Source organism: Rhipicephalus microplus, chromosome 5, assembly GCF_043290135.1.
Source record: "Rhipicephalus microplus isolate Deutch F79 chromosome 5, USDA_Rmic, whole genome shotgun sequence".
Lineage (NCBI taxonomy): Eukaryota > Metazoa > Arthropoda > Arachnida > Ixodida > Ixodidae > Rhipicephalus > Rhipicephalus microplus.
In genome coordinates, this window is record NC_134704.1 from 177170389 (window position 1) to 177197417 (window position 27029).

At 44.8% G+C, this 27029-nt stretch overlaps 1 protein-coding gene across 2 annotated transcripts in view; it reads right to left on the reverse strand.

Annotated features, from left to right (window-relative positions):
- The window catches only part of tefu (Serine/threonine-protein kinase tefu), a 513274-nt gene that overhangs the window by 35675 nt on the left and 450570 nt on the right, over nucleotides 1-27029 (reverse strand). For both annotated transcript variants that reach the window (XM_075896220.1, XM_075896221.1), the window contains 4 exons: nucleotides 25750-25860; nucleotides 18792-18941; nucleotides 14080-14245; nucleotides 10399-10485 (listed from right to left, as the gene is read on the reverse strand). In XM_075896220.1, coding sequence (XP_075752335.1) covers nucleotides 10399-10485; nucleotides 14080-14245; nucleotides 18792-18941; nucleotides 25750-25860 — 514 coding nt within the window. The remainder of the gene's footprint in view (nucleotides 1-10398; nucleotides 10486-14079; nucleotides 14246-18791; nucleotides 18942-25749; nucleotides 25861-27029) is intronic.

Sequence of the window (27029 nt, forward strand, 5' to 3'; positions counted from 1 at the left end):
CGACATTCGATAGCTCTTGACGAACGACCGCTTGTATTAAAGAGATCGTGGTCAGGAAAGGCGCAGGCGTCGGTAGTGGCGTGGCTACCGGTTGTGCTGCCTCGACCTCTCGACGAATGGTGCGTGTGAGGTTGTCACATAGAGGGGCCTGGTGGAAGGCGTCGTCACACGAAGAAGTGGCCGCTGTGTTCGGAAGGCGCACGATGTTTTGGGCTAAACGGCGGGCTTTAGCTTGTTCGAGACGTCAGCATTTTTAAGGATGGTGTCGATGCTCGATACGTTGTTAAAAACCAGCAGGTTGAAAGCATCGTAGGCAATGCCTTTCAAGACGTGGTTGACCTTTTCGTCTTCCGACATGGACTGGTCGGCCTTGGAACAAAGGGCCAAAACGTCGAGAATGTAGGAGACGTACGATTTGGTAGAAGACTGGGCCCGTGTGGCAAGAGTCTTCTTCGCAGCGAGCTGACGACCAGATGAATCGCCAAACAGGTCACGTATCTTTTCTTTGAAGAGATCCCAGCTCGTTATGTCAGCTTCGTGGCTTTCAAACCATGTTCGGGGAGTGCCGTCCAGGTAGAAAAGCACGTTGGCGAGCATGAACGTGGGATCCCATCGGTGAGTAGCACTGACGCGCTCGTACTGCTTCAGCCAAGTGTCGAGATCGATCGTACCATCATCGGAGAAAGTGCCGGGATCCCGGAGGTGCGGTAGTGTGATGTAGGTGCTGGCTTGGACTGATGAGGGCGGCGTAGAGGAAGTACCAGCAGTCGAAGCAGTCGAAAGGTCGCCGATGGTGCGACCGCTGCGCGTCTCCATCGAGGTACGGGGGTCGTCCACCTCCACCAATAATGTTACGAGTAACTTGTTTAATGAGCTATTTACAGCGCAGAGAACCCGACGAGCAAGATGGCGTCAGACCAGCATCCAACGAAAAAACGCACTTCATCCTCCTCTTTCATGCAGCTGTGTTTAGCGGCTGTTTTGTATCAATATTTATGAACTTTCCAGGACCTGTCACAAGTTTTTAAAGAAATGAAAGTGGCATGCAAAGTTGCAATTTTCCCCTATAACATTATCAAAAATGACCCATCTTATCGCACTTACAATAAAAAAATGGATATTGCAATTATAACAAAACATCTGGTCTTAATAAATTCTCCAGATCACAACACACAATTAAAGCTCACAAAAGCGGTCGAGATTTTTTTAGCATCGTCTTGAAGTTACTCAAGTACATTCAAAATGTCCTGTGTAGCGTTGTTTAATTTATATAAAGATAAATAAATGTACATCTTAATGATATAACAATTAGTAGCCTTTTAGCAAGCCCTAAACAGTAAAGAGAAAAAAAAAAAGCTCGCAACACAGTGTACTCTTACAACAGCGGTTGAGATTTCTCCACTGTATGCTCTATAAAATTTACCACACATACTCAAAACATTCCACTTAATGTTATTTGACTTATACAAAGGTTAATAAACATATAGGAGGCATGAACTTTACGTCATGTGTGAGGAGCGGTAGCGGCAGGGTCGCCATTTTGCAGGTTCGTGCACCAGCTACACGTGAAAGAAGCATGCAGAACAAGCTAGAGCTTTTTTGTTTTGTTTTTCCCCCAGCTTGGAAGGAAAATATAGGAAGCTATGCGAGCACACATTTTGCCATCGTAGCAGGCCTGTCTGGCTGTTTCAGACCTGGCAGCAGTGGCGACATTGGGGGAAGAAAGCAAGTCTGTTGCCGAATGACAATTTCCGTCGCTTCATTTAGATCCCCTCTTCAGCATGAGCTGGACCTGATTTCTTTTTTACGTGCTCATGTAGCTTAAACTGAGTGTGTCAGCAAGGACCATCCATAAGTGCGGTGCTGCGCACCTGCACAAGATAGCCGTAGCTGCGCAAGTGAGACAACATTTCGATGTCACCACTGTGCTCAAAGTGTGTTGAATGCACATTACATTTTTGAGTAGTTTCTAACACGTTCATTACTACCGCACACAATGACCAGTCATAAGTCGGTGAAACATCATACAGTAGCCTGAAATCATATTAGTAGCTTGAAGGCACACCAAAACCACGGTGGTTGCCTCGATAATACCTTGATGATGAGAGGCGCAGTGCAGAGGACTCAGTCATGCCCACCTGTGAAATTATGCCATCTCCATGCGATTGGGACGGCAGAGAGAAACCTAATGGCCCAACACCTCAGAGGCCATGCTTCATGTGCAGCAGTTCTCAAGAACAGGAAATCTAAGAGCGTTAGGTTGTACACAAGTAACAACTGCGACAGTTGTTACTTCACACTGGTTCTCTGCATACCTGCACATTCCTCTCAAGCACCCTTCTTTGTGTTTAAGCAGCACGCTGCAAATGTCGAGCAGTGACAGTTGTTCGTTAGTGTTCAACATGCGTGTGTTATTTTCGTGCGTCCTCCGTGCTTAAGCAGAGCACTGCATGTACCAAGTTGCTCTGATGTTTGTGTATGATTGTTGCTATCACTCTCAATGCTTAGCCTTTGCCTCAAAACTGACTTTTTTTCACTTGCAGTTCTGCAAAACGGGACCATGTGCGCCCTCACCGCATTCATCATAAGCATCATCAGCCTGACTACGTCCACTGCAGGACAAAGGCCTCTCCCATGTTCTGCCAGGCAACTCGGTCCTGTGCTTGCTGCTGCTAATTTATACCCGCAAACTTCTTAATCTCATCTGCCCACCTAACCTTCTGTCTCCCCCTAACCCGCTTGCCTTCTCTGGAAATCCAGTTAGTTACCCTTAACGCCCAGCCGTTAGTGAGTCAGCCTACCTAGTACTGCAGGGAGGCTGACCCACTAGAGGCTGGTCTCCCTAGCAACCTCCGTTTTTTTTTTCTAAATAAATGTTTACAACTGCTACTACTACTACTGCCTACGAGCTACATGCCAGGCCCATGTCCACTTCCTCTTCTTGATTTCAACTATGATATCCTTAACCCCCGTCTGTTCCCTAATCCACTCTGCTCTCCTTGTCTCTTAAGGTTACACCTACCATTTTTTATTTCCATTGCTCGCTGCGTCGTCCTCAATTTAAGCTGAGCCCTCTTTGTAAGTCTCCTGGTTTCTGCTCCGTAGCTAAGTACCGGCAAGATACAGCTATTATATATCTTCCTCTTGAGGGATAGTGGCAATCTACCTGTCATAATTTGAGAGTGCTTGCCAAACGTGCTCCACCCCATTCATATTCTTTCAATAACTTCAATCTCGTGGTTTGGCTCCGCTGTTATTACCTGCCCTAAGTAGACAGAGTCCTTTACAACTTGAAGTGCACTACTACCTATCTCGAAGCGCTGCTCTCTTCCGAGGTTGTTGTACAACAACCTCACCGCATTACTGCTCTTCAAATGGGGAGTTTGGCAGGTTGACACGCCGATCAACGGTGTTTAGGAGGCCACAATGTCGATATGAGAATGCACTGCTCAGAAAATTGAAGGATCTTCAAGGACAGGAAAAAATTCCAGGACTTTCAAGGACCTTGAAAATGCATTTTTCTTATTCAAGGATTTTAAAAGATTTCAAGGACATGTACACATCCTGTCAATTATTGATTTGTGAATTTTCAAGGCACTTTTCGAGACTAGCATGACACTGACACTCAATCTTTGTGCCTTTATGACCAAAGTAGGTCGGAAAAGGTAGACTAAGAAGATGATGTTAAAAAAAATAAAGAAAAAGCCCCTCACAAAGAGCTTGTACACATACCCAGAAGACATGGATTTTAGGTATGTCAGCGTATCATGTATATAAAAAAATTGGCCCCTTATCTGCATGTTACACCACAAATGTCGTCGAAAGATGATAGTCTTGTGTCTGGAGAGAGTGAACAAAACGTTTATTTGATGTTCTGCGCAAGAAAATTGGTGAATGGTATTCTGGAGGCACTGCATTATAGTGCCTAAAGCGTGCAGCGGAGGCAAACGAGAGCATCAAGTCACGTCACACGTGAGACATGAGCACTATCCGGCAGTTATCCTGGAAAACGGGGTGCGTGTCATGCGCACCCGTCTCTGAGGTGATAAGGTATAGAACGCAAGGTCACGGGTAAGTGCCACCACCGTGTCGTCTAAGCAAAGAGTTGGAAACACTTGCCGTTTCGTGCAAGCGTTGCATGGCCAGCACAGCGTTATGAAGGCTACGATACTTAAAATTACATATGTATGCTTTTTCTAGTAAAAAATACACATACATAATATATTGACGTGTTGTTATGGTGCCTCAGATATGCACAATATTTTTTTTTTTCAATTGACAATCGCACAAGTATGAACGCTGAACCTTGAGCAATATTGGTGGGCGCTGCGGATAGGGTCGGCTGTTAGGAGTATCGTTTGGTCACTTTGGTGCCCTTAAGGGCACCGTTAAGAGTGGACAAAACAGACAAATGTACAGACAGACAGACAGACAGACAAAAATTTTTGCGTCGAAGGTCTCCAAAAAAGACTATCACCTTTAAAAATCATTGCCACTGGCATGACGAATATGTGCCTTGGTGGTGCTAGCGTGCATGACTGCTACATATATAACCCACTCTGACAAAAACGCAGGAAAGAAACCTTTCAGAAAGACATTGGCTGCACAGTGATTGGTGACACACCTCAGGTGAAACATTGCAGGCTAATCTCATTCGCCTGCAAGATTAGCCTGAAATATTCCAGGCTAATCTTATTTGCTGAAAGATTATCATCACTACCAATATATGCCTATCTTGTTTTTTAATACGATTAATTGTGCACAATAGTGTTAGAAACAGTGAAATTCGTTTTGCTTCAGCAGATGTCAGCACTTTGGCACATAAGCAGAGCAGTAGACAAGGTAAGGTCTGTAACTGTCAGGCACACCATACTGCTATTAAATTTCAGTTCATTTTTAAACGATGCATTCTATCCACAAAAATGGCACAATAAAATCTTAAATTTCATCGCAATGTTGTAGTTTCTGCCACCTATTCATTATAAAGAGAGGAAAGTGTAGTATTGTCAGTTTGTTGTGAGAAGTTTTGCAAGTCTAGACATAGCAGCAACTTCCAGCTTCATGCCTTTTCTTTTGCATGCCTGCCTTTAGGTGCAAGATGATTATTGCTTATTTTTCCGCCCTGAGCACACCACACTGCAGTAGGATCTCGATGACATGAATTTGAAGGGCGTATGCAAAGTATTCATATCCTCCCGAATTCGTATGAAGCAAAAACAAGTTAAAGCTGATATTGAAGATGAACAAGAACTTTATTGGCAACTACTTCTTGGTGAAAGAAGTCCATAATGTTGTTTTGAACTTTCCTACCCTCACTGTCTCTCAATAAAGTGCCGCGGTTTCTTCACATAATCATGCTGCTGGCGCGGCACGTTCACACTTCACATTAAGAGGAGCAAAAGTGGCCAAAAAACCACGCCACGAAGTTGACACAAAAGAAATCAGTCCTGGGGAATTCACACTGGAGAATTCAAGTGAAAATGGCAGAGCGGCCGGAAAACCATGTCCACACCTGTAGCAAATGTTCACATCGGTTCGGCCCCTCATACATGCCACCGCCGCCATCGCTGCTTGACAGTTCATTTCATTTTGCCCAATTCCTCAGCATTGAAGTTTGTACCGAGTTCTAATTATGCATGCAAACCACTGAAATGAAACAGTGTGCACCTTCACAAATGTTGTTTCTGAATTTACGCGAGCAGGACAACACAAGCGAACGCAGTGTCGACGACGGATTCAGCTGACAGTGCAAAAATGAGACATATTCGGACTTGCCGACTCGCTGCTGCTGCGCCTTCTTCTATTTCCAGTGTTTTCAGCGATCGTAATCCAACCAGGCTCCCGATGAACGCGTCTTTGTCAAGGCCGTGAGCTTTGACATGCACAGGTAGCTCGCGATAATGTTCACGCGATCCACCACCGTCACCTTTGCTGCCATGTTGAATTAGCGGCTAGTTGTTTACACCTCGTGGCTTGAGAGTTAAAGCAGCCGGTGTAGCCAAAGCTCTGAAGCAAAAAGGCGATTTGCTATCGTGTGGTGAAAAAATTGGTCTCTTGATTTCTTTGCATCACCCTCGCGGCGCATTTTTATGGCCACCAAAGTGAGGAAAATTTTGGCGAGTGTAGCTGCATTCACTGTCATCAAGGCCAAAAGCGAATGGCTCTTCCTCTCACAGACAAGCCATGTTGCGTCGCTGGCGTGCAGCGGTCCATCGCATATTCGTATCATCCGCGGTGGCTGGAGAAACCGTTCATATAACAACGAATCATGGCATATTTTATATAATGTAGTCCATCGAAAACAAACTTAAAATTCGTATCATTGTGAAATTCACATCAACTGCGATCGTATCATCGAGATTCTACTATATAAAGGAAAATCCAATGGTGTGCCTACATCCCATTCACTGCAGACACCATTGGCCCAGTCACGAGAAGCAATAAAGAGCAATGCTGCCTCACTAAGCTCCCACATTTTGTCTCTCTGATAGAACACATGCTGGCGATTTTGTTTTCATCTACAGCGCTGCACTGGCCCTTCTGTGTTTTTGGCAATTTAGATCCTGATTGCTTCTAGCTTGGCATCTGCAAAGCATCTGTGTGTTTAGATAACGTGTGATGGAATACAGCACTGCCTTTGAGAATGATTGCAAGAAGATCTACGAAGTGCAGCTGAATGCAGCATAACCTGTGCACAAGCAGGCTAACAGTTCATGCGATGCTGGTTGGAGGTTCTTTTTTAAGCTTGCAAATTTATGTACCGTAAACTCTCAGTCAATGAAACTCTCTTAAATCTAAATTACTGTTTAAATAGAACTGCCTCTAACGCGATCGGTTTTGTACTAGGTTACTGCACACCTGTTCATTTCTCAGTAAATGAAACTCCTGTTAAACGAAACACATACTTCATCACATGCTCCATAGCTCGAAAATATTGCTAAGCGAGCAGATGTAAAGGTAATCTCTGCAGCATTAAAATGTCTAAAATTTGCAAAATGACGGATCATTGCCTCGGAAAGTACCAGCCTGTACCACAAACCATGAAAGTACCGTAATTACTCGAATATAACGCACACCTTTTTTTCCGGTTAAGCGAGTTCATAAATCGCATGCACGTTAGAATTGAGTACGAAAAAAATGAATACGGTCATTCTATTGCCATCGGCATTTCCAAAATGGCCGCCCCCTACACGCGTCGGCATGGTGCATCGGCCATTTCTGCCTATGTGTTTCCCATGTGCAGCACATAATACGTGTGCCGAGGAGTTCGTCATCTTGTAGTGCATTAGCATCGACGGCATGGAAGGGTGGACTCCAAAAACTCGAGTGCACCACGGTGGCGCTTTTAAAAGAAAAGACATCGCGTGTGCAGAAACGGACGGAAATCGGGCCGCATCGCGGTCGTTCAGAGTTCCCGAAACGTGCGTGCAGGACTGGCGGAAACAAAAGCAGAAGATTGTCGACAGCAAAGCTTCACGCAAAGGCTTGAGTGGACCACAGTACAGTCGGTTTCCGCAAATTAAAGAGCTGCTCGGCAAGTATGTGCTTGAGCAGCGAGCGTCACAGCGGCCTGTGACAGCAGAACTGCTCCAAGTGCGGGCTATGCAATTAGCCTTAGAAAAAGGTCTAATGCGGAGCCAGTTTAAAGCGAGCAGGTGCTGGATAACTAACTTTATGAAGAGGAAAGGCTTTTCCCTCCGAAGGTGAACGGGCATATGTGAAAAGTTTTGTGGAGGAGTACGATAAAAAGCTTCACAGTTTTCAGAGGTTCGTCCTAAACTTGCGGCACAACAACGGCTACTTGCTTGGGCAAATCGGGAATGCAGATCAGACGCCTCTTTACTTCGACATGCCCGGCACCACAACCGTCGAGAAGAAGGGGGCGAAGCAAGTTCGCGTGCTGACATCGGTCCACGGTAAAACTACAGTGACGGCAATGCTCTGCTACACGTCAGATGAGCACAAGCTTCCTCCGTACCTCAGATTTAAATGAAAGGTTCTCCCGAAAGAAGTCGTTTTTTTGAGTGGTGTGATCGTGCGGGCCAGCGAGAAAAATGGGTGCGCATTGCAATCGATGTCTTATTTTTTTTTTTTTTTGTCGTGGAAATCGGGTGCACGTTACAATCAAGGGCGCTGTAGAATCGAGTAAGTACGGTAAATATGTCAAATGCCAGGCTGGTATGGTCGACGATATTCCTGTGTCTTGTGACAAAAAGTACATAGGCTAAACTGAGCAGCGTTCAAACAAGAGGCTCATACAGCATTGCAAAAATGTTAGGAATGGCAAAGAGGGTCACCAGGCGATACATTGAAGAGATTGCAAGTGTGCACCGAATATACACGCATGCCCCGTGATTGCCAAGAGTCGAGATGAGTCGAAAAGATTAATAATCGAGGCAAACAAGATTATTGAAGGCGCTGATCATTGTGTGAGTGTAGCCTTTGTAGCTTCATCGCAAAAAGAAATGTGATACGGTACTGATATGGTGCAGCAATGAAGCAGACAAACTGTCGGCATTAATAGCACTCGTCTTTTCTTATAATAAACATTAGGCTTGTGCAAATATTAAAGTATTTCTAACATACCAACAAATAGTACAGTACTTGAATTCACTTCGATTTGAATTTAAACTATTGAAAATTTCAAAGTATTAGAAATGAACGAATTAGTGTATGTTAGTGCGCATGTAATCTCCGTAAAGGCTGTTTCACTGCAGTGGAGGCTGCTAAGCCGTAAAAGCATCTATTTAAATGTATATTAATCCTAATGTAACTGCCTGTAAAGGTGGTTTCACTGCAGTAAAGAGATGCTAAACCACAGAAATATCTATCGAAAAAAAATTTGCATTGCTATGAAGCCTCTCTTCAATAAACATATAATTTTCACATTGACTCATCATGGCCATTTCATCAGTTTAAAAGCTTGTTATATGGGCTTCTAAGTATAGTAAATTTTACAACGCAACATATTTTACAGGTTATCACTTGCATTCTACCGAAAGTCAAATCCTGTCACAAAGTTGTTTCCTTTGAGCCAAAAACAACAGCATTAGCACAGGCCTTGTTTTAATTTCTGAAATATATTTTGCAGGTTAGTTGGGTATTGACAAGTATGTCCACTTTTCAATGAGAAATTATTCAAACCAAATGACTGGTCTCTTCGAATTCGCTTCGAACCTAAAATTCACTATTTGCACAAGCCTAATAAACACTGTTGGAAGTGGCACCCTGTGGGTGCCCGTCGTCATCTTTGCGCCTGGACTACAAATACGCTATGGAATACAAATACGCCTAATTCACTCTCCCATCACAAAGAAGCCTCATTATTTCAAACCAGTCTCATTATTTTAAGAACGGGTCCTGTACTTTAGGACACCTTTCATACAAATATAAATAAAATAATAACAGCCAAATCTCATTAATTCGAACACGCCTAATTCGAACTTCCGGTTTATTCGAACTCACGATGAGGTCCCATCAAAGCTATGTGTATTCCAATGGGCGAAAAGGCCCTGTAATTCGAACGTGCAAGCACTTGCGACGATTAATTTGAACATACTGCGCTCCGAAGATGCTCTCAGCACCACGTCCAATCTCACAACGGCACCTCCAACACCTCAACACTGCGTGTGAAGGAGGAAACAAAAAAAGGCTGCGGCAGAATGTTTGCTCTCTCTCAAGTGCCGATCTGCTTCTTTCACAGGAAAAACACTCCTCCTTTCTCATAATATGCTGTCCACTTTCTGGCTGCGGTGCAGAAGTTATCAGCAAAGATGCAGTCGTTGCTGTCGTCTTTAGAGAGTGTTGGCGCTGGAAATTGCCGCATGCAACTTTTTTTGCCGGGAGAAAACTGAAGCCGAAATAGAAATGCCTTGCAAACTGCGTGCAAAATCGATTGACTCGCTGCAAGGCAAAGGTGTGCATATGAGCATCACCAATTACTTTAATTAATGACGGATGTCCTGTGTCCTGTGACGCACATGCACTACAGCATGGTGAGCCTTTCAATCAATTATCTTTCATTAATTCGAACTTCTTTTAATTCAAACAAACTTTCGGGTTTTTTTCAGTTCGAATTATCGATATTCGACTGTATAAGGTGTATAAATTGCAACAGATACAAAAATTAAGGCAAGAACACTAATATTAGATATTGAAAAATAACACACACATTTAAATGCTCACAAGTAACAAAAGCAAAAAAAATGTGCACGAAATGTGAAAGAAATATATTTACAGATTGTTTCTGATTGCCAGATTTGTGTGCAAGGAGCCAAAATATTGAAAGAAAGGTGATCAGTGAGGAAGAAAAGAAAATAAAAATACTGAGGGGCAATGTGACTTAACAAATAGGACCAGATGATGGTAAGGAAGGAACAAGAAAAATGTTCGACTCACCAAGGTCAATGTGGATCAGCTCTGCTGAGTGCTTGTCTACCAGAATGTTGGCGCAGTGACGGTCTCCTAGTCCCAACACGTAACCAACTGAAAAAAAGAAAAAAAAAGTAGGGGAAAGTGCCACTCCAGTAAGAAACATCCATGGGACAATAAAACAATATCCAGAATGCCAAAATCATGCAGATCCATGCTGAACATGATTCACAACGGTGATGCGCAATTGAAACCTGCAATACCGATATCGCGAATCAACGAAATATTTTCCTATCCCCTGCAAACTCCCATAATATATAATGCATCTCGCATTTCTCGACAATAAAATGTAGCTAAACTTCAGTTTTGCAACAATAAAAATTGATGGTAAGTTTCCCCAGAGATTAACAGCACATGCACAATCAGCATGTTCCAAAATGTGCTCAAATGTGTTAGCTTCACACCTAGGCGTTGTGAAGTGGCACCACATTGTGACTGCCTGGTCGTTGCCATTAAAATATTGGCCGAAGAGTGGGGAAGGAAGCAGTTGCATGCACCGAACATTATCACTTATCATGTAGCTAGCTTAGACCATTTTTCGGGGGGGGGGGGGGGGGGGTTAATTATGATAGCAATTGCAATTGTATGGACAGTCTCAGATGGTTTATGTTGTTGATATTACCGCCAAATCCTGTATATGTACATGTATGTATATCTATACCAAACCCACACAAAAAAGAAGTATTTCAGAAAAATATTTTTCAATGCATACAATCGAATGGGTGGCCTCTCACTCTGCAGCGTGCAGAGTTAACTGCTTGGCCACAAAGAACACATCTTTCAGCATAATAACAGTGATCTATTTGTACAGAGCATGCAACGTGGACGGCACGCCATTCTCGGTGACATTTCAGCGTGTTCTCTGCATTACCAGCTAGATGATGCGAAGGGCGTGCTTTAGAAGTTGGCACCTCGCTCATTGCGATGCATGTGCTCGTCTCTCACGTGTACTTTGCCCTATGGGGTGTGGTCACTCATGCGCACGCACTTATCTCAACATGGGGGCAGTCTTGTACAGTCGAAATTAGAACTCGAAAGGGCCCGGAAGCTTGTTCGAATTGAAAAAAGTTTGAATTAATGAAAGCAAAGTAAACGGAGGGCTCCCCATGCAGTGGTGCATGTGCATTGAGCTAACACACGAGGGAGAAGTTTCACAAGACACATTTATTCACAAATCACAGCACATCTATCATTATTTGAAGTAATTGGTGATATGCTACTGTACACGTTTGTCTCGCCTCGCAGCGAGTCAATGAATTTTGCACGTAGCTTGCAAAGCATGTCTATTTCGGCTTCAGCATTCTCCTGGCAAGAGAAGTTGCGTGCGGCAATGTCAAGCGTTGACACTCTCTAAGGACGACGACAACATTGACTGCATCTCTGCTACTACCCTCTGCGCCACAGCCACAGCGTGGCCAGCATGTGACGAGACAGGAGGAAGCAGATCAGCATTTGAGAGAGAACTAACACTCCATGGCAGCTTGTATTTATTTATTTTTTTTTGCTCTCTTCGCAGGCATCATTGAAAGAAGGGTTACGTGGCAGGAACGGTAAAGGAGGAAGCGCGGCACCAGGGCTTGAGAGAGAGCTACACTCCGCCAGCTTCCTTTTTTTTCCTCTCTCTCTTTGTGCACGGCGTTGGAAGAAGGGTCTTTACGCGGCAGGGGCAGAAAAGGGCATGGCACAGGCACTTCGCAGGTCGGCATTGGAGAGAGAGCAAACAATCCACAGCAGCCTTTTCTTTCCTTTTCTTTTCTTTCGCGTGCAGCCTTGAAATGCCAAAAGTGCCACCGTGAGATTGGGCAAGGTGCTGAGAGCGTTTTTGGAGAGCAGTATGTTCGAATTAAGCGTCGCAAGTGCTTGCACATTCGAATTACTGGGCATTTTCGCCCATTGGAATACACATAGCTCTGATGGGATCGCATTGTGAGTTCGAATCAACTAGAAGTGCGATTGAAGCGTGTTCAAATTAATGAGATTAGACTGTACTTTCTCCAAAAGCTGGTGCTAAAGTTACAGAGCGCACAAAAGTCACCCTACTCATTTCAGTGGCCTTGTTTGAGAAAGAAGTGCACTGTTTGAACACTTTGAAGTAGCTGCTGTGACATTCATTAGTTGTGCTCGTCCTTTCTCTCTCTCTGTGTGTGTGTGTGTGCGTGTGTGAACGCATGTGCGTGCACACACACACGTGCGTGCATGTGTGTGCGTGTGTGCCTCATGTCCATTGTGTTTGAGCAGTACGTTAAAAGCCAGCTGTAAATGTTGTTAGTTTGCGCTCGCCCTGTGTGTGTTATGTGCTTCCTTTGTGCTGCATGCTTGATCTGCTTGCTGTTCTTTGTGTGACATACCAATTTGTTGCTATTGCATTCACTTCTTTGCCCTAGCGCCAAAATTGTGACTTTTTGTTTTCATTGCTCTTATGCTTAGTGGCAACGTCATTACTGCTAATGACTTGATGTTGGCCGTTATGAGGCTGCCATGCACAAGTGGTTTTGCTGACGTGCATCAAGCTTTTCTTGTTATTCAATGAATGGCTCCAGGACCCAATTCATTGAAGTTCTATGGCACTGAAAAATGGCGAAGGAGAAATGGGAGCCATGGTTAGATTGGCACACTGCGGCGTCTACTCAGTTATGTCGATAGTTGTGTGTTTGCCCCGCAATGTGTTGTCTCGTCAGATGATTGCTATACTGGCGACAGCTTTCACGTGGGCGTCACTGTACAAGACTGGACACAAGCACACTATTAAGATAAGCTTGTCACTAAAGTGGCTGGAGGCTATATGAGACTGTGTGATCATGCAGTGTATAATATGCAGTTTGATTGATTGATATGTGGGGTTTAACGTCCCAAAACCACTCTATGATTATGAGAGACGCCGTAGTGGAGGGCTCCGGAAATTTAGACCACCTGGGGTTCTTTAACGTGCACCCAAATCTGAGCACACGGGCCTACAACATTTCCGCCTCCATCGGAAATGCAGACGCCGCAGCCGGGATTCGAACCCGCGCCCTGCGAGTCAGCAGCCGAGTACCTTAGCCACTAGACCACCACGGCGGGGCATAATATGCAGTTTGTGTAGTGCTCCGTGAACACACTATGTTGCAAGGGAACAGCTACAGCACTTATAGAATGGCCTGTCAACAAGACATGATGAGTAAACTTTGGCATTAAAGTTTCCTTACTTTTACAGCACTCCTTTGCAGTAAAAATAAAGCAGCCAACAACTATCCCAACTCTTCCTTTGGCTACAATTATCTTGCAATAGCGAAATTTTTACAACAGCAGTTTTTGGGTTGTCTTTCTCACCGTTTTTGTTACCGTGATGATCAACTGTGCAATGAAAAAGGATACTATGTATTACGAAAAAAAACCTAAAGTTATAATATTTCAACATATTTAGCAGTATACCTGAGATGATATAAAAGTGTACTGCAGGAATTTTCTTTTTTTAACAGCCCTTTTTGAAGAGATCCAGCTAGCCCTGCTCTGGAAAGGAACCCTGTTCTGCGAGCCATCAGCTGTTAGTGGATATTGTCCCATAACCTTTTACATTTGTTTGCCCATGCTCTTCGTGCTCATTTATGAAGTACAACCAACCCGTCCACATGACAGTAGTTCAAACTGTTAGCAAAAGAGTATGCTTGCCTACTGATCCTGTGGCGACACTGTGAATGTATGCCCGGCGTCGCTCAAACCATCGGCTGGGCTCTGGGTATTGTTCGAAGAAGAAGTACCGGAAAACTGGGCGGAAGTGGCTGCAGATTTCCTGGTACACGTGCAGGCGCTCTGCTGGGGAACCCTTGTGCACTTTCTGCACACAGCAGGACGAAGCTATCAAAAATGATCACAGCACAAATAACAAGTAAAAGCGGAGGAAGGGCAACACACTGCTGCGTCTTGTCCTTTCTCCTATCGCAGTTGTTTTTGTGCACTACGTAGGTTCCAGGAGAAGCATTAACAAGCCGTTTTCGGTGATCCCACTGGGGACTGCCGATTTGAAGCAATTTTTGGAGCAGTAAAATTTTAGTTTTGGAGCACTTTGGAGCAGTAAAATATTAGTTTTAGAGCACTTTGGAGCAGTAAAAATTTAGTTTTGGAGCATTTTGGAGCAGTAAAATTTTAGTTTTGGAGCAGGTAATCTTGCAACTAGGAGCACCTTGGAGCAGTAAAATTTTAGTTTTAGAGCAGCTAATCTTACTATTAGGAGCACTTTGGCACAGGTATATATTCATAATAGAGCACTTCAAAGTAGTAAGTACCGCAAACACTTTAATATTAAATGGATGCTGACCTAGAACAAAGGATCTTTTAAGATTGAAAAAGGCTTCAAGAACTTTCACGTCGTTCTTTTCACCATCTCAGGTTTATCAATTGGAGAGAAAATATAGGTAAAACATTTATTTCTAAATTTTGCACTGATATCTCTGCACGTGATATCACGAATTTCAATCTGTATTTTTTCTACTTTAGCGACATTCGCTTGAAGTTGTTTCCTGGGACTCGGTACATTAAGTATAGAGTCATCTCAGAAGTCAGTTTACTTTGTTTTTAGTACTTGAGAGCGATGTAGAACCTAGTAACCACGCTGAAACAACGCCTACAACTACTTTCGTAAACGTACCAAACAGTTGCCTTAACACGTTAACACCAGCAGCAGTCCGCCGTCAAAGTGTATCTGACAACGCCGAGATGGAGGCAGAGTACCGTGGAGCGGTGACTTTTGCCTTATTCTATGCCATTCTTGTCATCCATCACTTGCGGCTAGCTGATTTGGTTGATAATGCGGAAGAACAGCTGCTCTGATTAGGTACAACCCTGGCCAAGTGCCAATAAAATGATAAGCATAGGAATTGGAAAAGGCATCGCTCTGCAGTAGCACCCAGCAGCTGAGACAGCTGCGTGAAGGAAACCATGAATTGAGTGACTGAGCTTCAGCTTCGGATCGTCTGTGGCTAGAAAGCAAGCCAATGGCAAAAGCAGGGCAGTCTTGTTGCCATCTCTATCGAGCAATGATGGTGGCCATACTTGCTAAACAGTGGCGGTTTCTGGTGGTGCCAACGCGTGTTTTAGACTTTGTCGACGTATTTTCAGGTTCTGGACATGCATCAAGGTGTTAAAGTTTTGGTTTCCTGAACAGCAATAAATATCTGAACCTGGAATTGCATTGTGAAATTTCATTGAAGTGGGACGTCAGAATAAAAAGTGTTCATTGTGGGGACAATATTTATGCATTGACTCCTATGGACTGCTGACGGGGAACTGTGAATTCTTTGTTGTAGCAAAAATTTCGTTGAAGCAGCGTTCGTTGTAGCGGGGTTCGACTGTTTACTGATCTCATTTATTTAACCCTCAGGGCACATAAAGTCATTACTGAGGGGAGTCTGTTATACAAAAACAAACAAACGAAAAATGCAACATAGAAATACAACATATTAATGAAAATACATGTTAAAATAAACTAAGTTATGAACCCTGAGCTACAATGTACCCAAGCAGTGAAATCAATTACAGAAGTGTGTAAGTACAGATACATTATTATCATGTACACACTTGCTTAATGTCTTTTTCTTTGATAAATTTCAAATTTATGACCGAACCTTGCAGATTTACATAGCATCTATGCTTTTTACAATGTATTCATCACATGCATATTCTTTTTTTTTGCTTTCTTTACTGCTGCTTTTCCTCACACCCATTTTCACAATAAAACAGAACAATACTTTCTTGGTGGTCATTTTGACGTGTGCATTTCTTATTTTCACTTATGTTTCATTCAGCTTTTGTCCACAAAGCCTGTCTGGAATGCTCAGCGCAAACTGCGCCTCATTGTTCGAGAGAAATTGCGATTATTGTATATCGTTCTGTTAAGATTGCACACAAGACGTGAACACTCGAGATAATTCCAGAGCTTGCACGAAGACCAGTGATAGGGCTAGAATATTTGACGGCACATGTGTAATTGCCGAGGCGCTTTGCCGCTTGTCCATTGATTGACGGCCAATGCTCAGTTCGCCGCTATCAGTGCCAGTGTGCATGGCTGTAATCTGACCTTCCGTTTACCAGCCACAAGTTCGGCCAAATAAACAGTTTCAACCTGAATCTGCAGTTTGCTCCCTTCGTCGATGTCATGACTCTGTGACAATACTATTGACATGTATTTTAACCTGTTCACAGTGCACACAAATGTATTTATATGTATTTATCACCGAAGAAGAAAGTGTGATATTAATGAACCTACAACAACAAGAAGCGTTGTTTGTACTACACAAGCGTGCACTGCTGCTGTTGCCACACTGGCCTCGTCAAGCTGTATGCTTACAGCTTTCTTGCTAAGGTGACCTTCAACATTGTACTTTGTGCATGTTGTAAATACAATTTGACTCGATTAAAAGGCCGAGGGAGCAAAAAGAATAAAATATGCTGCTTGTGCCTTAGTCTTTCTTTTAGAGTTCCGCACTACAAAGCATGTCATTTGGTGTACCAAATCGCCCACAAAAAAAGCTATCGTAAAATTTCTGTGTCTGAGCTTGTGTCATGAACGTGAACGCAATATAGGCATGACACAAGTTTCATCATAATGACCTCTCCCATCTGTACCTTGACATTTAGAAATCACAACGGCTGTGATAAGAGAAATAAAACAACACTGGCAGGTGTGAACAATCTCAACGACATGTATGCATGCATTTATGCTTACATTTATATGCGCATTATGCATACACTTTCATGTGTGTTTGCAAATATGTCATGTATATTTATTTGTTCACATATATATGTGTGAATTTGAGTACACTTATGGAAGGAATTGTGTACATGTTTACATGTCTGCCCATGGTATACGTATACAGTTGAACTCCGCTACAACGAACGCCGCTTTAACGAAATTTCCGCTACAACAAAAAATTCGTGGTTCCCCGTCAGCGGTCCATGGGAGTCAATGCATAAATATTGTCGCCACAGTGAACACTTTTTCTTCTGCCGTCCCGCTTCAACGAAATTTCACGACGCAATTTCAGGCTCAGATATTTATTGCTATACAGGAAACCCAATTTTTTAACACTTTGAAGCCTTTCGAGAACCTGGAAATACGTCAATGAAGTCTAAAATACACGTTGGCACCACCAGAAACAACCGCTGTTCAGAAAGCATGGGGGCCGCCATTGCGCGATAGCGATGGCAATGAGACTGCCCTGCTGCATGGAGGATGGCCCTGCTATTGCCACTGGCATGCTTTCGAGCCAAAGACGATTTGAAGCTGAGGCTCAGTCGCTCAGTTTATGGTTTTCTTCACGTAGTAGCTGCTGCGTGCAACCGCGGAGCAATGGCTTTTCTGATTCCAATGCTTATAATTTTATTCGCGCTTGAACAGTGTCGTACCTAATCAGAGCAACTGTTTGTTTGCATTATCAACCAAATCAGCTAGCCATGGATGGATGATAAAAATTGTATAGAATAAGGCAAAAGTCACCGCTCCACGATACTCTGCCTCCATCTCGGCGTTGTCGGATACACTTTGACGGCGGACGGCTGCTGGTGTTAACGTGTTAAGGCAACTGTTTAGTACGTTTACGAAAGTACTAAACAGTTATGTTTAGTACTTTCGTAAACAACGCCTACAACTACGAAAGTAGTTGTAGGCGTTGTTTCAGTGTGGTTTTCATCATGGCCTCGCTATGCATGACTGTGAATGGCGTCGTGATGCTGCTGGGAAAGAATAGGTAGAAATTAGAAGACACTTACTTAATTTAAAAATAAACATTCCTTTGTTTTGCTAGCTCAAATCAGCTATATTTTTTCGATTTCACTACAACAAAATTCTTGCTTCAACGAAATATTTTCCGCGCCCCGTGAGTTTCGTTGTAGTGGGGTTTGGCTGTACACTTATGGCCATACTTTTACCAAGACCAAGTAAAGTCCCTTACAAGGCTAAACAAGAGCGTGCTACAGATGTTCAATGCATCAAGGTCCCATCACCCCCCATTTCTATGCTGGAGTTCAATTATTAAGAAATTTTGTGGAAGTAGTGCTCTAAAGAAAGAAATTAGTACAATGGATAATCTTGAAACCATTTCCATAAATTTCTGAAGATTTTAAGAGATAATAATCACTCCAGAACTTTTCAAGGCCTCTGAAACACAATATTAAAATTCGAGGGTTTCCAATAACTCTCAAGGGCCTGTAGACCCCCTATAGGTCGCCCAGGCATGGCGTGGTTAGACAGCATTTTTCAAGTCATAAGGAAGCACATAATCAACTAAACCGATGGGCCCAAACCACAGTATCATTATGAGGCGTTCAGAAACAGAAATGACATCCCTTGCTCAATGGTGCAAAAAACCCACTAAGGGCTTGCTGACCTGCATGGCAGAGCGGCAAGTCGCCGCCGTCCAGTCATGCGGCTGGTAGCGCTGGTGGGCCCCTGTTTGTGGTGTAAGCAGGAACTCTGAGAATGGCTGTGTCCCTTCACACCACTGCACCAGGCCACTGCGGCGTGAAAGTGGAACTACCTAGACACACCAAAGCGAACTCCTGTTAATACAAACTCTGTTAAGCCAAATCATTTTATTTATTTGACATTAGTCGAGGTGGCTTCGTAAGGAGACATAAGAGTCTTCCTTTGTATTAACTCATGGACATATTTTACAATTGTATATATATGTGAGACGTCCGCGGCTACGCCACCGATTACCAAACAGAGGGAAGGCCACTCAACCCCTTGTCTATCCGGTTCCCTCTTGGCTATGTGCCCAATCACTCCCCACATACAGGGATTCGTGCTGGGGCCGGGAAGTAAGAGACGCTACGACCTGTTTCTGTTTACTGATTCATTTAATTTATTACTAACTGAAAACATCGTATACTGGCGTACATCAACAACTACACAAAATTATAACACATGATTTAGACACTCGCGACATTCGACCCAGGGCAGGCACATAAAGAAAGTAACTGCAACAATACAAGGGTATGCATATATAAAGAAAACACATGACACAAATGATGAAGTTATCAATGAATAAAACAACGCAATGTCTCAACGCACTGCTTCCCTGCCCGCAAAGCTTGTCTAAATAGGGTGCATAAAGTTCGTCTCACGAATGGTCCGTGTTGTCAGTCTTCCTCGTCTTCGTCTTTTTCTTCATCTCTCTCAGCAATTTCCATCTTAATCTTCTTTCATAACGTCCCCAATCACTCGCTTCCTCGTTTCCCATCTCTAACTTTCATTCCTCGTAATATCATCTCATCGACTCTCATTGCTATCTCTTCACACCGTTATCTTCTTTTTCCATTCCGTATCTACCATCTCGAGCTCGTCGTATCGTATCTCTCTGACCCCATCTTAGCCCTCTTTGTAGGACCCAACTCCGCCCTACCGGGGCCCCAAACCAATCGCCGCTATCGACGCGGCATATTTTTTTGTCAGTCGGCGTGTATCATCTTCGACGGCCGCCCCCGCGGCTCACACCAGTAGAAAACCCTCTCCCAAACAAAGCCGAGCAAGTAACAATGTACAAACTCAAGCCTCAGAGAGAGAGATGGGCGAGCTGTCCCAAAACACTTTAATTACGGGCAAACAATGGTCCCGATGCTTCCGGTACTTGATGAGACGATGTCCAGACCAAGTCTCAACGTTTCCATGCAGCTCGGTGTCTCTCGCGAAATTCTCCGTAGCCGCCGCTTCTTCGTCATGCAACGCCGCGAGTGGCCATCCGCGCAGAACGCAGTAATGAGCCCTGGAGCCACGGAGGCTGACGAAAAGTCAGGTCGGACCCTGCACAGGCGCTGCGGCAGGGTCGCATTCCCCAAACCAACAAAAGGCGCTCTGCTGCTCCCCCATGCCACAAATCTGAAGGGTGCGCGCACATTATCTCCACTGTACACTGTCACACTGTCTGTAGACAACAAGGTGCCGCCCGGTCCTCGTGTTTGCACGGGGGAGCCCGCGAGAACAGTAGAAGTAATCCTTCCAGGTACACCACTCCTGAATGCCCATTTGTAACACCGAAGGTTTTCTTTTCTTTTTTTTTTATGCGTGGCTTTAAGAAATGAGCGTAAATATCCTGAAAGGACCGGGGTTCAGTCCGTGTTTGTGGGGACATCACATATGTGTGACGTAAGAAGGCAGCGACGGTTGGTAGAAGCAGAGGAGGAAGAAGTGTGAATGGAATAAACATGGGGTATGAGCCAGGCCACGTCGCCCATTCATCATAGCGTCACACGAGCCGACAGGATGGAGTCCTGCCTGCCCCTTCATCAGTCACTCATCATCGACGCAGTTCCCCAGAAGACACCCTGACCATACATTGACTACCGAATCATCGCCTAGAAGGACAACGACCAGCACCATGACAGAACCATCGGCTGACCTCGACATCCCCAAGTACACCGGATCAGCGGACGACGGACCCGTACAGGACTGGTTAAACCTATTCGAGGTCCACGCCGCCGCCGCATCCTTGTCGGAACGGGAGATGATCATCAACTTCACTGACATCTCCGGTGAGGCATTTAAGTTTTACCTCACCCACATCTTTGAAAATGACCAGTCTTGGCAAAAGATAAAAGAGGAGATGATTACCCGTTTTAATGACTATAACCAAGACTTACTCATTGCCAACCATCTAGAGACAACTGCACACTATCATCGATTTCCTAAGCAGTCCTCAAGCATTCAAAAGTCCAGCGCGAATCGAAAAGTGCCTCAAGACGAAGTGGCGCATGCGTTTACTTATAGAAGGCCATGCGTATATTGGGAAAAACCCAACCGTCAAGCGCAGCTCCCTTGTGCACGAAAGTCAGCATTTCCAAAGTCACGGCACCAACATACGACACGAGACGTCGCTCACCCTACTGATGCTTTTCATGCTTCGTCTCGCATACATGGTCCACCACCTGGTTTTCTACGACGCAGCTCTTCAAAGGCTCCTAACGGTCACTATTCGTGTCATAAAGACGCCTTCTTCATGGTAGACCAGCTGACACATGGGGAAAATACCAAACAACGCCAAGATGACTCAAAGAGTGAAAATCAGTCTTCACGCATTGGAGCAGCTTATTCCCCATCTCGCAGACTTGGCCCGCCTCCTGGTTTTCCATCGCTTGGCTCTTTCGTGACTCACAATGTCCATCTCACATCTAGCACGCTCACAATGGTCGGGATAGAGCTGCGGAGCTCGGACGATGCTACGCCAAGCCCTGGACTTACCACCCAGATTCATGCGCCAGAACAGCTCGCATCGTTAGTTACACAGAGAAAGAGGGCCATTCACAACTCAAACCTTACCGAACCACCCCTGTTGCGGTGTTGCCGTCCAGTGCGCAGCCACCAATAATTCCAAACACAGAAGGCTCAGACGCATCGAACACCGCATGCTATCAGGCGCAAGAACCACTCATAGTGAGCCGCGAAGAAGCCCCTGATGAACTATCTGTCAACTCTGAATGTTTTTTGTCGCAAGAGTTCATTTCCACGGCACCGCAGACTTGCCAAAATTTGCATTTTCAACCTGGTGATGCAAAGTCACATGTGGTACCCTCATGCAGTGGTCACCAATCCAAGAATCGAACCAATTCAGAAGCAAATCATACATCAAACCTCGTACACAGTTGTCTTTCAGAAGCGTCCGTAATCAACCACGTCACAGAAGCCTCTGAAGAGCAGGCTAGCAATGATGGCGCACCACCAACCATGCCCAATAAGCAAGAAACCTGTTCACCATGCATCAGCTGTCTACAGGACATGTCATACCTCGAAGTAAATGAATGTCCCATTCCGGAAGGCTTGCCACTACAGCCATCTCCTGAGCAGCATCAGCAAAGCAAGCATAGCCAAGCGCGCAACCTCATGCGACAACAAAATAGACTGCAACGAAGGCATCGACGAATGCGAAATTCAACGGAAGCACACTCACCAATTGAAGAACAGCGGAAAATGAGATCTCTAACCCAAAAAGTATTCCAAGACGTCAAATTTTCTCGCACAGAGGAAAGTCGCCAGAGACGCTCCCTGCGCCTGCAGTTACACAGACCACAACATCGCGGAAAACGCCAAGAAAGATGCGGAAGCACTTCTTGCATACCGCCAGCCCGCAGGCATCACGCCGTCACAATCCGTCAAGAAGCACGCATTTTAGAAGCAAAGCGTCTGTCGCAGCCACGACTCAGAATCCATCGCATGAGATATGCGACCTTCCAACGCTACAAGGACTCCCAACCTTGTTCGTTCCTCAATACTAACCAGGTTGTGCCATCATCATTTTTAACGCTGAAGGCATGGTTATGTTCTCCAGAATGCAACAGCCAACCTCGCCCACCTGAGGCCTCTTGGATATCACCGGACTGCCTTTCTTGTGAACATTTTGTGCAAGTGCATGGAACCGCCGCGTGGCATGGAACTACTGCATTTTCTGGCATTATTTTTTTATTATAAGACTCCATTTGTTCATGCTTTCTAGATTGTAGCTCGCGCATTCTTTCGGGGGGAGGGGGAATCATGTGATGTAAGAAGGTAGCGACGGTTGGTAGAAGCAGAGGAGGAAGAAATGTGAATGGAATAAACATGGGGTATGAGCCAGGCCACGTCGCCCATTCATCATAGGGTCACATATGTATGAAATAAAAAAAAATTGAAAACGAATTGAAGGAAGCATGGTTGGTATTTTTGAAGACTTAATGTGAAAAAATCTTTATTATTAAAAACCAATTACAACTAACTTTTCCAGCACCTGCCGATGCTTGGTCTTTTCTACTTCACGAGTTCCGGCAACCAACTAGTTCAGGTAGTGATAGAAACAACATCCCGGCAACGTCAGGGTATGACCGTAGTTAAGGGGCCCCAAACTACCTTCAGTATTATACTAACAGTTTAAGTAAACACGTTGTGGGGATCTGAGGCATACCCGCTACCATTTCATGGGCATTCTGCCGTACAGCCGCTCTCCTTTTCCTTTCCTGTGCTCTGGTAACGGCGCGTGGCGATAGATGGTGCCACGCACTGGCGCGGTGCGCGTTCTCGAGGGTTGCGAGGATTGGCGAGGCCGAGTCACGTGTGCCCCAGAAAGAATCTCTCCATCGTTTGCTCAGCGCCCAGTAAGCACGTGGTTTTCCCTTCGTCCGGATCCCCTTTAGGAATCGCCAGACTGTAGCCTGCCCGGGTGCCTAGGCATCTACGGCGGGCATGTTTACCTGAGTATTAGCTTCGGTATCGTACGCTAAGCCAAACAGCGGTGCCTAGCGCTTGAAGTGGTCATACCTTGCCAAGCTGCACTTGCCGTAGGCCTACACGTACGAGGTTTGCCCTAACTCTCGCAACCATGCCCAGTGGCCACCGTGGGAGTACGCAGCATAGCCGCGAGGGACCTTTTCCCGAGCGGCATGTCAGAGCTTGCCATTGCCAGCTGGGACGTGCTCGCGGTCTCCTCTTCATCGTGAACGTCCGCGCGCGGGAGCTTTTGCTCCCCTCGTCCCGGGAGCGGACGTTGTACTGTTGTTTGGGGGTGCCGCCAAAGGCAATAAAGTGTTTGTGTATCGCTGTTAATCTAACAATGTCTGTTCTGCCGCGCAGCGCTAATAGCTTTGTTAGTTGAGCACGCATGGAGCGGTGCGCTACACGTGAGTATGCGACGGAGACGCGGCCCTGCAGCTCGCTAAGCCTGAACCCACGATGATCTTTCACTACGGTGAGTAGCGAGGTCACTACAACATACATCAAGGACAGAATGTTGTCATTATCAACAATGCCAAATGCAGCAGTGCTGCAAGCTGCGGGCTCACTACAAAAAAAAAAAAAAAAACCACGCTCCTTTCAAAATTTCCAGCATTAGTTGTGGTCTCACGAGCCGCATCTGGTTATGTGAACAGCAGCAGCAGGTAAGTGCACTCCCTGCTCTTCCTACTTTCCCCCTTGGAGCACTTACTTCATCAGAGCATCAGGTGCCACCCGGAGTGGCACGACACCAATGCTATCATGTTTGCCACACTTAACCCCTCGGCTTGATGAACGCACCCCACATAAAACCATCACAAGCCACAAAAACAAAAAAAAAAAACAATGTCAACCTAGCTTTTTGGGCTTATTGGTTTTATGCTTCAAAATGTGGCATTGCGCTAACACACTCGGACAGGGAAGTGACAACAGGACAACCAGAAAAAAGCAATGGTCGAAAATTGCATTAAAGTAAGGCCTGAATTGCGGCAACTCTCTCTAGCACAATTTGCAATTTGAAGACTGTGTTTCCCCCCCAAAAAAAAAACTGCATGCAAGCTAATACAGTTCTGATAGAAGCCCTAAAGACTTCTTCCCATCAACAAAGCTCAAGAGATGCCTGAAAAGTCGCTGTTTTGATGGTGTTCTTGCAATTTTAATGAGTAGTCACAGAGAGTCTGAAATAGGTCATGGCAGATGATTTTCAGGGAGCCTTTGCTGTTTGATAATCCCAATGAAAATTGTGTGTAGACAGCCAAGAAGACCATTTTGCAGAATTTAATAGTACATACAGATCCAATCATTAAGTTCTATTTACTAGAGCTAGTCTCACTACTTTACGGACAGACGCTGTACATTGAAAGACACAAATTGTAGCAGAGCAATGTTTCTCATCACGGAAGTCGGCAGGGGGGAGCACTAGGGGCATTTTAAGGCCCACCAGTGCTTGCCCCCACCCAAGTTGCACGAACGTCCTCACATCCCTCAACCGCGATGAAGGATGTTTGCACCCCAAGACAAAATCCTGCAGACAACCATGCCTCTCATGGCGAAGCCACCTAATTAAGGTGACATGACCACTGCAGGCTCAAAAAACTGCATGGCCACTTCAGTGAACAACAAACTAGATACCGTAAAAGCTAAAAAAATCGTATAATCTGAGCATGTTCTCAGGCACTGGCAAGCAAATATTAACTGTTCAACCGCTACAAACTCTCATTAATGCGCTTGCCACAGCTCGGTTAATTAAGACGATGCTCGAAGCACACCATGCCCGAAACGCCACAAATATGCGATGCAGAGCAGCATTTCTCAACAGGCATCACAAACACCATAACAATAATTGCTGGTGCTTTACGTCCCAAAACTGCAATATGATTATGAGAGATGCCGTAGTGGAGGGCTCCGAAAGTTTTGACAGTTCTTTTATTTAGTCTGCTGACATTTCACAGTACACACGCCTCTAGCATTTCGTCTCCATTGAAACCTGACCACCATGGCTATGATCAAACCCACAACCTTCAGGCCAAGCACCGTAGCCGCTACACTATGGCAGAGGGCATCAAGTACAAAAGCATCTTATTTGGCAATACACCTGTTGTGAGCCTCACCTTGTAGGTACGCATGGCCAGCCTCCCAGCAGTTCCCTTCTGAGCAAGCAGGCAGTTGACCAGGCCAAAGGCCTGTTGCATAACTGCATCTTGGCGCAGGTCATCACGGCCCTGGAAGACAACACTGGACTTCAGCATGAGTCAGAAAAACAGCGTTCAAATGAGGTACGGTTGTGTAAACTTAGCCTCAACGCAGCTTACAGGGCATGCCATTTTCTACGCGTCTCTTGAGGCTGCTCATGTTGAAAGTTGCTTTTCATGGTCGCCTATTTTTTCAGGTTGCCATTCGAGATGTTCTTACTGTATTAGCAGAAAACTTTAAAAAATAAATGTACAAAAGTGCCCTGTTAGCACAGAAAGGGCAGTTTGGTGCACTTCCATCCCTTCATTTATTGCTGCTCGCTTGCCTTTTACCAGCCTGCAGGTAACATGCTGGCAGCCCATCAAAATTTGAAAGTGGTAAGCTGCCTGAGAACTTGTACCCAGTGAAGGAGAGGACACGTTTAGTGAAATGATAGGGCTTGGTACAGAGACTGGTCATGAAAAAATTACAAAACCGTGACTGCTCTTTATATTCCATTTGGCAATGCCATAGGCAGAACCAACCAATGTTGCCAACATCACAAAACCACAGCTACGGCATGCATAGCAGTTGTAGCAGGCGACAATAACACACTCCACCATGCTCGTGCTTGTGAGCATTCTGGGATCTACATTATGCACAATGTGTCCACAATCTGAACAGACAAACTGAAGAACCTTGAGTGAGCATCACTTGCACTGAGCGATAACAGGTGGTGCAGTGTGGTTAATTTCTTTTGTTCCACCTTTGAAACATCTCTTTCTTAAATTTCCAGCAGTTTTGGTCAGTTACTTAGTGCGGTCCCTTTGAAAAAGAAACATGGTCTTGGTTGTCAATACGCCTGGGACTATTGGCTCTGACTGGCTCAAATGCAGAAGCAACTGTTTTTGAGCTTGCAGTAAAGGCACTGCCACGGAATGCTGAGCACAAGGAAGAAAAAAAGACATGCATGAAAAAAAAAAATGAAAACAGAAGGAGGTGTAAAGAAGAAGTTGAAGGAAAATGATAACGCCAGCAGGAATATTGAGCCAAAAGGGTGACTCCCCATGTATTTTCAGAATCTTGCCATGAAGACCTGAACTAAAACAGGAACTACGATTTTAAAACAGAATGAACAGGTAGACTACAGTGCCAAAATCTGTTAAGACCAGCTTAAAAGAATCTCTACTGCAGTAGTTGTGTACTGGAGCAAAAAGCC